Source organism: Mus caroli, chromosome 5 (genome assembly GCF_900094665.2).
Source record: "Mus caroli chromosome 5, CAROLI_EIJ_v1.1, whole genome shotgun sequence".
NCBI classification, from domain to species: domain Eukaryota; kingdom Metazoa; phylum Chordata; class Mammalia; order Rodentia; family Muridae; genus Mus; species Mus caroli.
In genome coordinates this window covers 5815776-5831744 of record NC_034574.1, presented here as the reverse complement: position 1 = coordinate 5831744, position 15969 = coordinate 5815776, and the positions used below count along the sequence as shown (strand labels likewise).

General features: G+C 40.7%; 1 protein-coding gene across 2 annotated transcripts in view; it reads right to left on the bottom strand.

The window, feature by feature from the left end:
- Positions 1–9404, bottom strand: part of Kiaa1324l (KIAA1324 like) — a 192837-nt gene extending 183433 nt beyond the window's left edge. For both annotated transcript variants that reach the window (XM_021162113.2, XM_029477444.1), the window contains exon 1: positions 9063–9404. In XM_021162113.2, the coding sequence (XP_021017772.1) occupies positions 9063–9248 (186 nt within the window). In that variant the 5' untranslated portion in view covers positions 9249–9404. The remainder of the gene's footprint in view (positions 1–9062) is intronic.
- Between the last annotated feature and the right edge of the window lie 6565 nt (positions 9405–15969).

Below are 15969 nucleotides of genomic sequence, written 5' to 3'. Positions count from 1 at the left end.
TCTAATAAAACTTTGAAAAAAAAACTTTGCTATTTTGTTTGATGAAAGAGTGGATAAAATGGGATTGGAAAATTAGGATGTAAAACCATCCCAGAAAAAGCTACTTGGTCAATATTTCTTTCTCTAAGCATACACAAATTCCTATCAGTTTAGTTAGAAGACTTCAGAACCAGCAAACCAACTGGTATGCTTTCCCATCAAAGATAACCAAAGCATTCACTTTTCATGATTATATTTCAAATGTTAATGCCATGAGTGACNGTCTAGTAAGCTACATTTTTAATTCAATATTTTATGGTACTTGAATTTCCACAATATTGAAATAGCATGTTTCCCTTGGGGGTGATTCTAACAAAGATGATAACATTTTAGAAATAAGTCAATACTTGGCATGTACATGCAAGTTTTACCTGGGATGTATAGCGTTTCTTGATCTAAAGTCTTCTGGGTGTCAAAATGAAATCTTTTTTATTTAAAAAAAATTAATTTATGCTTGAATGGTATTCCTAGATTGTGCTGTGAGGTCCAGATGGGAAGTTATGACAACAGCTCAAGCAATACATCAGAGTGGTGACCCAGAAGTCACAAGCGGGGAGAGGTTCTTGCCCTAAGCATTTGAATCACAGACATGAGAAGCTGCTGACAGATGTGATGTAGGACATCAGTGAAGTTCCTGAAGGGAGGAGTCCTCTTAAATGTCATGAGCAGAACTGTAAGAGTAGGCTTGCCGTAAGTGTCATGAGTTTTGATTGGGATCTGTCATATTGGAGGTATCAAGCCAAGTAGAGACACAGACTCTCTGTTCACTTAGAATTCAGGAGCTGAGCTGCACAGAAGGTATATATTTCACAGCTATCATCACGGATGTGTAATTTAACGACTAAATCATGGACGGCATCGCCAAGAATATGAGAATGGCAGGAAAGATGGAAGGATGGAGAGTAAACCCATGAGCATAGCAGTGTGAATCAGCCAGGAAGACGCGAGTACCAGCAAAGACTGGGGATTATAATGGGTTAAGATAAAATCCGAAAGTGTGGTAAAATTTCTGTAATGACAAAAATGGTCACCCTAAACTCCTATTGTTTTTAAAAGAAAAGAAAAAAAGAAATATAGAATATTCCAGTAAGAAAATTGACTTTGTGGATTCCAATTCTTCCTCCAACCCTCAAAAACCCTGTTCTTTAGTTATTTGAGAATAATAACTGATATCACTCATTACATTCAAATTTACGGAGTCCCTGCAAATGTAGATAAGGCAGGATTTACTATCTCCATTTCCAAACAGGCACTCAAAGACTGTTCAAGATGGCATCAACCAGGGGCACCAACAGATTTCAAGTAGTTTCTTGACTTGAATATTCAAAATGATACTCTGAGTTAGAGGAAACACCTCCTCGGATAAGTAACAAAAACTGGAAGACATTAACCAGAAAGACTGACCATCTCCCGCCCCTTAATATTACAGATGTTTTTATTATAATGCTGATCTTGGGCATCAACAAGCCCAAGTACCTAATAATTTCCATATTGTTTATTCTGTCAGGTGTGAACTTTTAGACAGTGCTGGCCCTGTCTTCTGCAGCCTGTGTTTTCCCCAGCATGCCTGAGTCTTAGTGTGTAAGTATATAACTAAGCAATGTTTGCAAAGGCACTTCCTGAAAATGGAGGATCTCAGGGTCCATTCATTGTGGTTAATAATGTTCTAGGATGTTCTGATGAAGCAGGAAGACAGTGAGGATATAAGGTCAAGGACTTTTTGCAACAAAACTTGTCCCCATGTTTCAGACCAAAAACTGAATTTCTTCTTTATTCCAAGGGCAGTGGCCCTTACACTTCAGAGTGCACTAAATTTGCCCAAAGGGCTGACAACAACAGAGATTGCTGTGCATGAGACCAGGGCCCAAGATGCTGTGTGCCTAGCAAGTTCCAGGGCAATGTTAAATATTGCTGGTCTTAGAATCACTCTGAGGACCACTGATCTAGAGGAAAAAACAAGTCTTCAGTAGGAAAGCTTTAAATAAAAAGATCAAATAGTTTCTTTTGCCCCACAATTTTAAACTGGAGGCCAGTATATCATGATCACTGAGTGTTTATTTCTGTCTTAAATCAGGTACAACTGAAAGAAGATGTCAATTATGACTAATTGCACCATAAAAATCAATTTCTTCATATAATTGAAAAAGCAAAGCTAGCTATTTACTCTTTTGAAGGCAGTGATTAGTGCTTCCAAAGAAGAACTATGCCTTACTTATTTTTATAATCCCTAAAGTGCTTTCGACAAAAATACCTTCAATCGTTGTTTGCTGAGTAAGATTATGTAATTCCCTGCCTCGGTGAGTGTACTATGTACTTGGAGAGAAATGTGTGCTCAAAGTCTTTGTTAAAGTGTATGCTGTCCTTGTGCAATGTAGAAAATGGGCCCCTTCTGGACATATGATTTGGAGGAAGGTGTGCAGATCTGCGTCAGAGCATGGTCTTATCATGCTGGGCTCTAGGTGGATTCTAGCTCTTTCTTGCACCTCAGATTGGTGCCCTATTTACAGAACACAATTCACTTACCCTGCAAACAATGCTTGTGGGAAAATCTATAGCTGCCTGAAAGTAAAGGAGATGCTAAAGCTAGAACTCAGACTCGAGAAAAGGCACATTGTCCTTTGTGGTCCAGGAAGAGCTAAGTGAAGGTCTGGGAACTGATCTAGGACAGGAAACTTTGTGTGTCTGAGATGTTCTGTCACCAGTACCTAGATCCATCAGCCAACAGATTCCTACTATAATATTTAGCTTACCTCTTACCCCTTATGAGACTAGTGCTATGGTTTGGATATGAAGTGTTCTTCCAAAAGGGTCATGGGTTGAATGTTTGGTCACTAAGAGGGGATATTGAAGGCTGACTGAATCCTAAGGGCACTAACCTTATTGGTAGATTTGTCTATTGATGAGCTCATACCTAAATGGGCTAGCAAGAGTTGGGGCCTACTCAGAGTAAATAAATGAAAGGTACTTTGTTCCTAAAACCTTCCTTCCATTGCTTCCTCCTCTTTCCCACTCCCTTCTCCCCCATTCCACGCCCCTCCCTCCACCTTGAGGTCAGGAGCCTCCTCTGCCATCCACCTCCACACACACCTTTTTCTTTGTCTTGACTTAGGCCCAAAGCAGTAGAGACAGATGACTATAGTCTGAAACCATGAGCCAAAATAAGTGTGTTCTTCTAACCTGTCTCTCACGTGTATTTTTGTCACAGTGACAAAATGTTATCTAACACAGTGTATGTTCTCACTATACATGCTATTTTCCATCACATTACTTACAGAAAATGTAATTATATGATGTGTGGGTTTGTTTGGGATTTGCTCCTCAAGATTATAAAGCTCAGTGTGAGAAGAGGCCATAAAGTACTATATATATGTGTGTGTGTGTGTGTGTGTGTGTGTGTGTGTATATATATATATATATATACATATATGTGTGTGTATATTACAGACACATACACACACATGTATACATATTAAAACTAAAATATTATATTAACAAAGGCAATAAAGAAATAGGTATAGGTGGTTCATTCCATGGAAAATAAAATACAAACAGACCTTGAGAGATTTCTGACAATCAAAAGCAAGAATCCCAAACACTGCTTGTGGTGGTTTGAATACACTTGGCCCACGGTAAGTGGCACTACTAGGAGATGTGACCTTTTGAGAATAGGTGTGGCCTTGTTGGAGGAAGTGTGTCACTGTGTAGGTGGGCTTTAGAGGCTCCTATGCTCAAGCTCTGCCCAGTGAAGAAGAGACTTTCCTCCTGGCTACCTAAAGAAGATAGTCTCCTCCTGACAGCCTTTAGATCAGTTCCTCCAGCTCTATGTCTGCCTGCACACTGCCGCCCTTCCCACCATGATGATAATGGACTGAACTTCTGAAACTGTAGGCCAGCCCCAAATTAATGTTTGCCTTTCTAAGAGTTGCCTTGGTCATGGTGCTTCTTCACAGCAATGGAAACCCTAACTAAGACACTGCTAAAGAAAGCCACACTAGGAAAGTGTGCCACTATCTGCACTGAGTGTTGCTATTTTCATCCTGTGCTAAAACATGACACTTCACAGATCTATCAACTCTGGGTTTTACATTGTAAATATTGACGGTGTGAATACTTGCTGACATTTGCCTAAAACATGGAAAATGGTTCTAAGCATGAGAACTTGAAATGGAAAATTCACCTCCAGAGGCACAACGAGCAAGAGTCATTATGATAACTATGTGAAAACACAGCTGTCCTATCTCCATCGGTGACAATGTGACATCTGCCAGGACACTTGACCAAGGCCTCATTTACTTGTTTTCTGGGTTACATAAACTTGGACATGTCAAGCACTTCCCAAATCCTGGAAGGCTTATCACTATCCTATCCTATAACCCCTACCTCACCCACTAGTTAATATCAACCCATCCCATGTGATTCTGGTAGACTTACCCTGGCACAGCCACCAGAACATAATCACCTGTTTTTTCCACTTCCATAGCTACCCCTGAACTGATGCCTTCCTTCTCCACGACTGTTACTGCCCCTCCAGGGAGGTCTCACCTCTTTCCGTGTCCCACTCTTCCAATCTAGCCTCCACCTTACTAAATGTTTAAATTCTTCACTTGCTCCTGGCTGCCTATTAAATGAAGACCATGTTAGCATGACCTAAGACCCTTCATGACCAGGCTTCTGTGCCTCTCAGACCCGCTGCCCATTAAGCATCTTCCTGCTCACTGTATTTCAGCTGTACCCAATTATGACACAATACAGCTTTACGTTCCCACCGCTTTTTTTTTACTAATATACACAATCCTTGTTCTTTTTTTTTAATGTCTTTTATTTATTTATTTATTTATTATTTATTTTATTAGATATTTTCTTTATATACACTTCAAATGCTATCCCGAAAGTTCCCTATACCCTCCCTCTGCCCTGCTCCCCTACCAACCCACTCCCACTTCTTGGCCCTGGCGTTCCCCTGTACTGGGGCATATAAAGTTTGCAAGACCAAGGGAACTCTCTTCCCAGTGATGGCCAACTAGGCCATCTTCTGCTAAAAACTGTTTATGAAGTCAGTCTAATGCAAAAAGTCACTAATTGAAATTTGTAATTATAGTTAGTTTTAGCATTTAAGGGTGATTATCTGTGCTCTACACTTGAAATGCCTTTCCCTCAAAGAAGCCATGGTCAGGTCACGTCTGACTCTTATCATCTTGGCAAATTCCTGCTCACCTTTCAAGCCCCCTTTACCTCTTTGGCAGTGCTTTTTCCAATCTTCCCTGTGGGCTCAGGGGCCATTTGTCTCTCTTGTGGCAACACATCTCTTACTTACAACTGCCTGTTTACATATCTGCCTGATCCTTACGTACATATATCTTTATTTTATATTTATTTTGTAATATTTATCATGATATTGTGCCTGCAACTAATATAAACTCACTAAATGTTGGTAGAATAAAAACTGTTAGCCAAAGTCATCGTTCACTAAAAATTCGGAGACCAGTAGAATCACATTGTGCAGCTTTTAGAGCACTCAAGCAAGGATCTTCTGGTTGCAATTATCAAATTAAATAACCTATACATAATGCACTTAGTTCTGTTCTTTTTCTGTTCTCACGAGCTCCCTTTTAATATCTCCATTGCGACTCTGAGTCATCTGTTATTGGCCTGGATACTTCTTTCCCCTGGCTGCCCTAATAGGTCCAATTAGTCAATTAGTCAAAAATCCCACTCAGATTCACAGGTGTTGGCCTAGGCTATGAGCCGGAGCCTTTGAAGTCTCCCCCTAGATTCTTCCTGAAATATTAGCATTGAGCTGCACTAATCTAGCAATAAACAACTCTCACACTGATACAATTTTTTTCCTGTAATACATTACATGTCCTAATACTGAAATAGGTCATTGATTAGAGTCCGTTGACAAGTGCAAAACAAACACATGAAACCCCAGAAAGTGTTTCCTTCCCCATACAAAACCCCAAATGACACCATACAGGTCTAGTGTCCAGATTCCACTTAGGAACATCCATCGCATCCTATCCTCGCCCTGTATCTCTGGCTCATGGACTTGATTTTTATTTCCCTCTCCCAGACTGCCCCTTCCTGTGTGTGCTTGCGCTTCCACCCGCTGATTTGGTCCCCAGCTGAACTTCCAAAAGCAATCATTTTACCTCTCCTCCATCATCCAAAGACTCTAATAGCGCTGTACTTAGAACCTCACTCCAGAGTCCAATTTGCCACAAATCTAAGGTGAAACTTCTACCCACAGCCCAATTACATTTTTGGAGGGCCCTTTGTCTCATCTCAGGCAATCATCATAAGGTGCCTCCCAGGCCAATTTTCTACATGGTCTTTTCTTTCCTTTTTCAAGTAAGCAAGGAAAGAAATCAGTCTTTGTAACAACATGGCTTATTTTATAAAAATGTTGATAGAAGGTTGAGATTTAGAGTACCCTGCAAATTTTTCCATACCCTCTTAATAACATTCATGTTATTAAGACCTGGCTTTAGTTTTCAGCCTTAAAGGCCCGGATCTTAGCTGTTCTTGATCTCTCTGAACCTCACAGGGCTGCTGTCCTTGTGTTCAGCAATGACTCCCTTTAATGTTAAGAAAACCCAGGACTGAGCAGACCATCGTGACTCCCAGCACTAAGGAGGAAGTACCAGTCCCTCTGTAATATGGACATGAAAACAAGTGGTTAAACCACCATAATAGACAAGAAATGGCTGCTTTATTCTCCTTATGATCATAGCCCAGTAGCTATCTCTCAGAGGAACCAGCTAAGCTCAAGATGGATCCCCTATATCCTCACATGCCCAGAACAGGAAGTCCTTACCCACAAAGCCTGAGAATCACTTACCCCCTCATTTTCCTCTTCAAAATAATGGTAGATTGAAACAATGATCAAGAATACAAATTAGCTCAGCTGACTAGTCTGGGTATGGACAATCAGCTTATGTCCGTGGGAGGCCTCTTCTCTTTCCAGTGGGGCCTCTAACCCACAGTGCGTAGTCTCACACTGCCTACAGTCTGCAGGGAGAACATGAGTAGATCTGTGTATTACTGGTTCCAGAAACAAACTAGCCAGAGGCTGACTCAGTAGCATCCTCCTATAGATTTTTGTCTACTTTCATTTTTAAAGGGAAAAAAAAATCAAAATTAAGATCTAAAAGCATGGATCACATACAATTTCTAAAACCAAGTCAATGAAAGACTGGAATTGGGATGAGCATCACCTTCTTTTACATTCTGTCATCCCCCTGCCTCAGTTCTGTATGATTATAGTCTAGAAATTGGGATGTAGCTCAGTTGGTAGAGTGCTTGCTTAGAATAAACGGGGCCTAGGTTTCATCCACACCACTATATAGTGGTGACCTCTACCTGTAATCCTAGCAATTGGGGAATGGAGGCAGGAGGATAAGAAACGCATTACCCATCACAGCTACATAAGGAGTTTGAACCCAGCTTGGGTTAGAGAATATATATATATATATATATATATATATATATATATATATATATATACATGTGTGTATATACATATATATATACATATATATGCATCTCTTCTAGTGGCCTTGACCTTTCTACTTCAAAAATATTCTTCAATTCTTCACTACTAAGAATTAGTGTTGCAAGGAACTTGGAACTTCACTTCATTAAAGAAACGTGTGCTATAAACTGTGTCTGGGCAACTGGACAATAAAGTTTCTCTTGCCACAACAGTTGTGGATGTCCAAAAAGTTGAATTCTATAGAACCCCATACACTGGATTATTCCCAGGTGACAAGTGGCAGGGTACTTATCGAACCAATACTAGCACATGCTGAAATTATGCACAGCTGTTTGTTTGCCAAGACTTTGCCCTGATTCACCAGCTACAGAACAGCTGCATATTCACACCCAAGCTTGCCATCTGACTTTCCATCATTGTGGGCTGTCCTGGGGCATGTATTGTAAGAGAAGAAGATGAAAACCCAGGGATGATGGATGGTGTCTAAAAGGAGGATACTCTAATTCAGAAGTGGTTCCAGCATGCACAGAAACAGAATCTTGCCTTTCTTCTCAAAAGAAGCTAATGCCTAACCTGGTTTTGCTGGATACTTATAAAGAACCTGTCACCCTGACTCCTAGCAATCTTCCTTAAAACAGCATGTGTGCCTCACCTCTTCTCCAGCAGAATCACTCAAAGTAGGTCAGAAATGTTACTTCCTTCCCCTCATTGATTTTCATTAAAAGAATGCACTTTCTGGAGCATTAAAGGAAAAGATAAACACACAAAGCAACTTCCAGTGACACCCTCTATAAATTTTTGGCACAGTTAAGTCTTGTTTTCCCAAAAGCAGGAGAAATATCTAGTCACCCAGAATTTACACTTCTTGGCTATAAAGCAGCAGTAATCTTAAACTGTAAAGTACACAGCTACAGGACTTCAACCAGGTGAAGAACCTCCCCAAAGGAGCATATTCGCTTTGCCCATTCTAATTTTCTACATCACCAACCCGCCTCTTTCCTAAGTACTTTCTTCTCTGCCTTCTTCACATCATGTCTTGCCAGAATATCAAGAGACCACACTGTTCTGTATTTGAAAGCTGAGAGCTTGAGAAATGGATGAAAGCATTTGTGGAGACTGGGGAGCAAAGAAATCAGGGGAGGGAGGGTGAGTATCTAGGTCTCTCAAAAGCTATAAAGCCTTAGTTTTCTAAATCCTATGGGGCAGGGCTTCCCCAGTCTCCTCCCCTTCCTGAAATTTCTTTCTCAAACCCAGGTCCTGAGACCTGGCTCTCCAAAGGGGGCGCAGCAAAGTCCTTCAGAAACCCCCAAACACCAGCACGGAGAGAAATACACCACCAGAAAGACAGAAAGCCTCTACACCCGCTCCTAGCCAGCTAGCAGGGGCGAGCAACTTCATCCCTGGGCAAAACGAGCGCCCCTGTCCTCCAAACCCGAAAAAGGTGATGGTCACTCTGAGCCCGGGTCCCCGAGATCGCCCCACCCCACACCCCTCCGCAAACTCCAAGTGGGGACCCGGTGCTGCTCACCTCTTGGCACGCAGGAAGCGGGCGGCCAGAGGAGGACGAGTCCCCAGCCCAAACTGCCTGGCAGCCGGCGAGCGCCCAGCAGCAAATCCAGGCGGGGCTCCAGGGCAGCGAGAGCGCGCGGCGGGGACCCCCGGCCGGTCGCCCCCGGCCCCTGCCCTTCGCCCGCCGCAGGGTGAGCAGCAGCATCCCGGCACTGAATGGACTCCGCCGGCGAGGAGTCCGGGAAGCGAGGACCGTGCTCTTGCCTCCTCTGGGCTCAGCTCAACTGGGCTGATCCGCACGCTGACAGCTCGGCCGCTCGCAGCGCGGGCAGCCGGCGCCCGTGCTCCCGTCACGCCAGAGGGAGGGACCGTGGGACGCGGGCGCGGCGCGGGGGCGGGACGTGGGGCGGGGACGCGGGAGCCGGGAGCAGGTGGCGCGGGCTGCGGCTGAGGCCCAACCCAGCACGCGTGGAGCGGTGGCGCTGCCAACCGCGCAGGAGCCTTGTGACAAGACTGAGGGATTCAGAGAGACCAGAGACTCCGGGGTGTCGCTCCTCTCTAGACCCCTGTCGACACCCTAGGGATATCTCTTATAAGGATCCACGCCTCAGAATGAATTTCTACAAGATTAGTGTTTGCTGAAATGGCAGAGAGGAAAGAGGCCCGAGGTTTGTAGTATTGAGCTCGGTTATCTCATCTATTTAATGAAAATGATAACAGTAGCCACCACGTGAGGTCGCCATGCGGGTTAATTAAGTTGATGTGCACAAAGCTCTTGGAAGGGTGCCTGCCTCACAGTAGATGGGAAAAAAGTGGTGGTACCAAACCTGCTTCCTGCTGATTTAGGTATTATTTCATACAGATGTGTAGCTTTTGGCGAACAAACCTCTTTGCTTCTGGGAAAGCATTTATCCTGTACAAAAGCTACAGTGGTGGTCTATTTTATGTGACCCACACACACACTAGGCAGTGAAGGGTGGTATGTCAATGGGAGGAGCTCAAGGATCCTCTGACCCAACTGACACACTAAATATAAATGGACCTGAATATGTCTGCAGCAGCTACGTTCACTCAAATATATAAACATTTCCTTTCGGGTTTTCTTCCACTTACAGTTTTGGAGTAGCCATACAGGTAGATGGCTCTGTTATCACTTCGGTTTTTATTTCCTTTGTTTGTTTTTTATTCTTTAATCCATCAAGAATTTATGTGAGCCAAATTTATATTATCTTTGTCAACAATTAACCATATGTCTATGAATTTAAAACATTTTCTTTATTAAAACAAAGCCCATTTTAGTCAACATAAGTAGATTAAATTACAGATTTGCCTAAATAGCATTCTTTGTAACTCTCAATTAATAATTTCCTCTTAAAGGATTAAACAGCTTAGAGTTACTAGGTGTACACTGTTTTTCTTTTGTGCAGGGTACATCAGAGGTGAACTTCAGTAACACACAACAATCACAGAACTACATCAACAGCTACAGGCATACTTTCTACAGAGATTTTTCTTCTTGCAAGTAAACCAGATTGCAATATTAAATGACTGAAAAAAATTTAAATCCTCTAAGCACAGAAATGTTAGTAAGTATGAATTCAAGTAGCGAATGTTTGAAACATAAATTTTATATAGGCAAAATGAAATATTATAAAAGTGTTTCTCTATGAACCTCGGAATGAGAACAATTCTAGAAAATGTGCGTGTGGATTATGCACTCCGGAACACGGATATTCTTGAAAACAATTTGACAGCATACTAAAATATTTTTACTCAGTCAGGGAACATGGTGGAAGAGGAGACCAAACAAATATAAGAGCCAGAAGGAAGATAAAGAGGAGGGCTGCCTCAGGCTATCTCTAAGTACCACATAGCCTTCACAGTCCTGAAATCGCATCAGCCACGCCCAGAGCACTGGGCTGTTAACAGGAAATTATGGGTCCCAGGGGACTGTAGCTCTCCTTCACGAACTGACTACTGATGAATTCTGGAGGAGGGACAGTTATTGCGTTCACTTGTGTCCCCAGAAGTGAGCCCACCAGGCTCTACTGGTTAGCTACCAACCCACATTCACACAGATGTCCCTGGTTATGCTCAGGTGGTGACAAGACAAAACAAAACAAAAAAGCAAGCATTGAGTGTAGAAAAGGACCTGTCAGGGAAGACAGTAACGGGAGGAAGATAAGGGAGGGAAAAGTGGGAGGTATCACAGCACATTATAAACATATTTGAAATTGCCAAAGAATAAACATAATTAGAGTTATCAAAGTATGTGTACGCCTTTAGCTTTTTAATTTTTTTCATACACTATATATTGATATTTTTCCCTTCCCCTAACTCCTTCCAGATCCTCCCCACCTCACTACCCTCACTCACCTCACTACTTCATATTCTTTCTGTCTTTCTGGTCATTTTTAATTCTAGCCATCTAAGAACTAGTGATTAAGGAGAGCAAGTTTTTGCACTCACTGTTGTTTAATTAAAAATTAAATAGCCTAAGTGCCCCCAAAGGGGGGATAGTTAAGTAAGTTATGCTCCTTCCTGTGGTGAAACTATGCCGATATTAAAGTTGTATTTTCAGAGGATACTAAGAGACTTAAGGAAGTGCAATGATACTTTATCAATGTTTAAAACCTGGAGACTCACCGTAATTAGCTGGTCTCCAGGTGTGGCAGGAGAGAGTAGGGTGTGCAGTTGGGGTGGGTTTATTGAAGGAGCCTGGTTAAAACAAAACCAAAGCTGTTGGCTGAGGTTTTCTAATAGACTAACAGCAAGACAGCTGTTTGCTTTCCTTTCTTCTTCTTCTTCTTCTTCTTTTTACAGTATTTGTTTTCACATTCTCCATAATTATTGTACAGTCTTATTATAGCCATTATGTGTCATTTGCATTCTCTGTGTTCTTTTTTTGTCAAACAATTCAGCCGTGGGAGAGGGATCAGATGCGCACATAAAAGTGTCAAGACCAGCATTTCATCAATGTTATTTGTAAAACAAAAAAAAAATGGTAAATGAAACTTAAATATCTAAAGCTAAGGGGAAATGAAACAAATAATGTTATATGTAAAAGATACTCTTTATACAAATTAAGTTTAGTGGAATTTGAGGGATGTAAATATTCATGAACCAAATAGCACCATAAACCAGAGAGCTTCACCTCGCAGCATCAGAGAGACTTCATTTGGAGACTATGACATATAGGAATAACCTAATTGCAAACATTGTATCCTCAGCCCTCTTACAGGGATAACTTATCAAAAACACATAAGCTATGAATTCATTAGTATAAATATCATGACAAAATGACCCATTTTCCATAATATGCCAATATTCTGATTGGTTTCTGTTGCATATAGTTGTACTAATGCTGTGTAGCTGTAAAACTCAGAGAGAGAGAGAGAGAGAGAGAGAGAGAGAGAAAGCAAGCGTAATTGGTCACAGCATTTGCCAAATTTAGCTTACAACCTGTGATTGGCTGGAAAGGCAGCCAATCTCAGATACCTGTTAAAAGAATATGCTCTTCAGTTAGATTGCAGTTCCCTGTTACACTAACTTAGGTTGAAGTTGGCTGCGGGTGGAAGCACCTTCAACATAATTTCATTTGGCATGTTTATGGCATTTTACCCAACTACAAAGAAAGGAACCTGACACAGGAAACATTTGGGAACTTTTTTCCACTCAGTGAGGAAAACAATCATGGAAACTTTATGTGCAGGATAAAAAATGTATTAAATTTATTTATCAATATATTTTATGTATTAAAACACGGGCAGATTTCATTTAATTATCGCCTAAAGGAATGAAAAATTAGGAGGGCGTATAAAGAGGGCTTTACCTGAACTTCTAATTTTGTGGAGGGTGTGTGTGTGTGTGTGTGTGTGTGCCTACGTAAAGATTAATGATCAACTTTGGGTATGTTCCTCTGTCACTTTCCACCATGTTTTTTGAGACAAGGTCTATCACTAAACCTAGAGCTAAGGATTCATCTTGGCCAGCTCTACAAGAAGTGCCTTGGATCTTCCTGTCCCTTCTCCATCTTCCTCCAGTTCCCAGACACATCCCAGCATGCCCAGCTTCTATCTGGATTTTGTGAATCTAAATTCAGGTTCTTTTGCATGCACAGAAAGCACTTTACCTACTGAGCTTTCCCCCAAGCCCTCGACCCTTCCCATATTATTCTTAGTTTTTGTTTAGTTTCCTAAGATCTATTTTACTTATATGTATTATGTGCTCTATATGTGCACGCTGTGTGTGTGTGCAGATGCCCACCGAAGCCAGAAGTGGGTTTTGAATCCTGTGTAGGTAAAGTTAAAGCTGGCTATGGGCCACCCATCAACCCACCTCAGGTCCTCTGCAAGAGCATTGCTGAGTCATCTCTCCAACCCCAGTATTTTATTTTTCAAATGAAAAAAGGCTCAAAGAGGGATAGAAGAGAAAGAAAATGTATGAAGTAAATATAAAGGTAATGCTTTGTTGTATTGGGTGGCAGTTATGATAATAACTAGCATTTACTGGACATTTAGTAAATAAATACTTAGGAGTGTTCTAAGATCAAGTACTTTGTTTAGTCCTGAAAATCCTGTGATATAAGTTACCCTACCCTATTTTATAGATAAAGAAAGAAAACCATAATTTCCTCAGCAGGAAACAGCACAGGATTTCAGACACTGGCAGATTTGTTTCACTGCTTAGAGTTAGCTTTGTAATTCTCTGTACATTTCCATGCTTTTGAAATACCTAATAATTGAAATTATTGTGTGGAATCCATCTTAGTTAGGTTTAAAATTCCACATTAAAAATCATGAAAGAGGAAAGAGATGAAGCTTAATAATAATCTGCATGCTACCATTTTAGCCCTTGGGTTTGATGTTTAGCTCCATCCTTTAAAAATCAAAAAGATTGAGAGGAAAATAATAAGGGTGTTTTCTGGATTATTCTATTTGATTAAACTAAGCTTTTGACTTCGGGGATTCATTTTACTAGTTGAACAAAAACAATAGTTTGCAAATTAAGTTTTGTTTTGATTTGATTTTTTGCCCTTATTTATTTTATGAGAATCTCATATATGAACATTGTATTTACATCATTTTCCCTCCAATTCCTGACCTGCACCACCTCCACCACTCCCTCACTCCTCAAATTCATGGCCCCTTATATTGTATTAGTGCTATGTATACAAAATTTATAAATACAACCTGCTAGGTTTATTTAGTGCTGCTTAAATATATGTGTTTATTGAGATATACACTCTCTCAACAGATAACCTTTTGGCGGCTTGTCCTTGGAGAAGACTCATTTTCCCTCTCTAGGCGATTTATTGCCTACAAGTCTTCATTAGGGGTAGGGCTATGTGAGGTTCCCCCATTTACACTGGCAAATCAATAGGTGTTGTAATTTTTCAGGTTCTGCTAAGGCCGCCATATTGTTGACATGTGCAGCATTCCTGCCGTATATAGAAGACACTGTTTTGCAGCAGATTCTCTTAGAATATTTTTGCCTCCTCTTCTGTGATGTTCCCTGAACCTTATTTATTCCTCCTATTGAATAGGTGTTCAGTCCAACAAGAAAGCTGTTGTTGACATCAGGATGTGAGTATCACTACTGAACCTTTCTGAGTACCTTGCACATATATATATATATCGTGTGTATATGCATATATTCATATAAGCATGTAATTATGAGTAATCATAAATGATTTGCTATTCTTTCATTTAAACTACACACACGGTATATAATATATATAGGATGTATGCATATCTGCATGTAAATGTGTAATTATGAGAAAACATAATTTTGTTATTCCTTTTTCAGATATCTTTAGTTATTTATCCCTCCTTCTGTGTTTCCCTCCTCCCCTTCCTAGTTAGGTCCCCCTGTTATTTCCCATTACCCTTTATTTAGGTCCTGTGTCCTGTTAGTCCCTCTCTAGAGTTCTTTTTAGCCTCCACCCTATCTGGATCTCTTTTCTACCTCCCAGGTATCTGGAGTTTCTCCAGGTACTGTGCTCATATCTAATGATAGAAGACTAAGACCCACAAGTAAAAAGAAACATTTGTCTTTATGAGTTCCCTCACTCAATGCAATATTTTCTAGTTCCACAAAATTACCTGCAAATTTAATAATTTTTCTTGTAGCCAAATATTATTTAATTATGTATACATACCACAAATTTCCATTATCCATTTATCAGCTGAAGGACATTTAAGTTGCTTCCATTTTCTGGCAACTGAGAATAGAGAGCAATGAACATAGCTGAGCAAGTGTGTATACTATCAAGGATAATATCAAGTCCTTTAGGCATATGCTGAGAAGTGGGAGATTTGGTCATTGGTAGCTCTATGTATAGCTTTTTGAGGATTCTTCATCCCAATTTCTATACCTGCTGCACCAGCAGTGAATTAGGGCTCCCCTTCCCCCACATTTGTTGTTGTCAGTTGTTTATTTTACATGAAATATACATTAATTCAGTTTTATAAGAACAAAACTGAGGCATACAAAAATATTATGGTTCTTGTCTTGGTTACCTTTCTACTGCTCTGAAGAGACACCATAACCAAGGCAATTTATAGCTAGGTATGGTGCTGGAGCAATAGCTGAGATTTTACATCTGATCCACAATCAGACAGAGACAGACAGACAGAGAAAGCTTGAGTCTGAGCCTGATCTGGACTTTTGACAGCTCAAAGTCCATACCCAATGGCACACCTCCTGTAACAAGGCCACACCTCCTAACCCTTCTCAAACATTTTCACTAACTGGAAGCCAAACATTAAAATAAGTGAGCATATGCAGGCAATTCCCATTCATCCATCATAGTTCTTCAGCTCCTTTTCTGTATCATATTTTGTATTTTACATATAATTTAGTTATTATTTAACATGTAGGAAAGGAGGAATAAAGAATCCAGAAAAATAGAGAAATTTATTTTT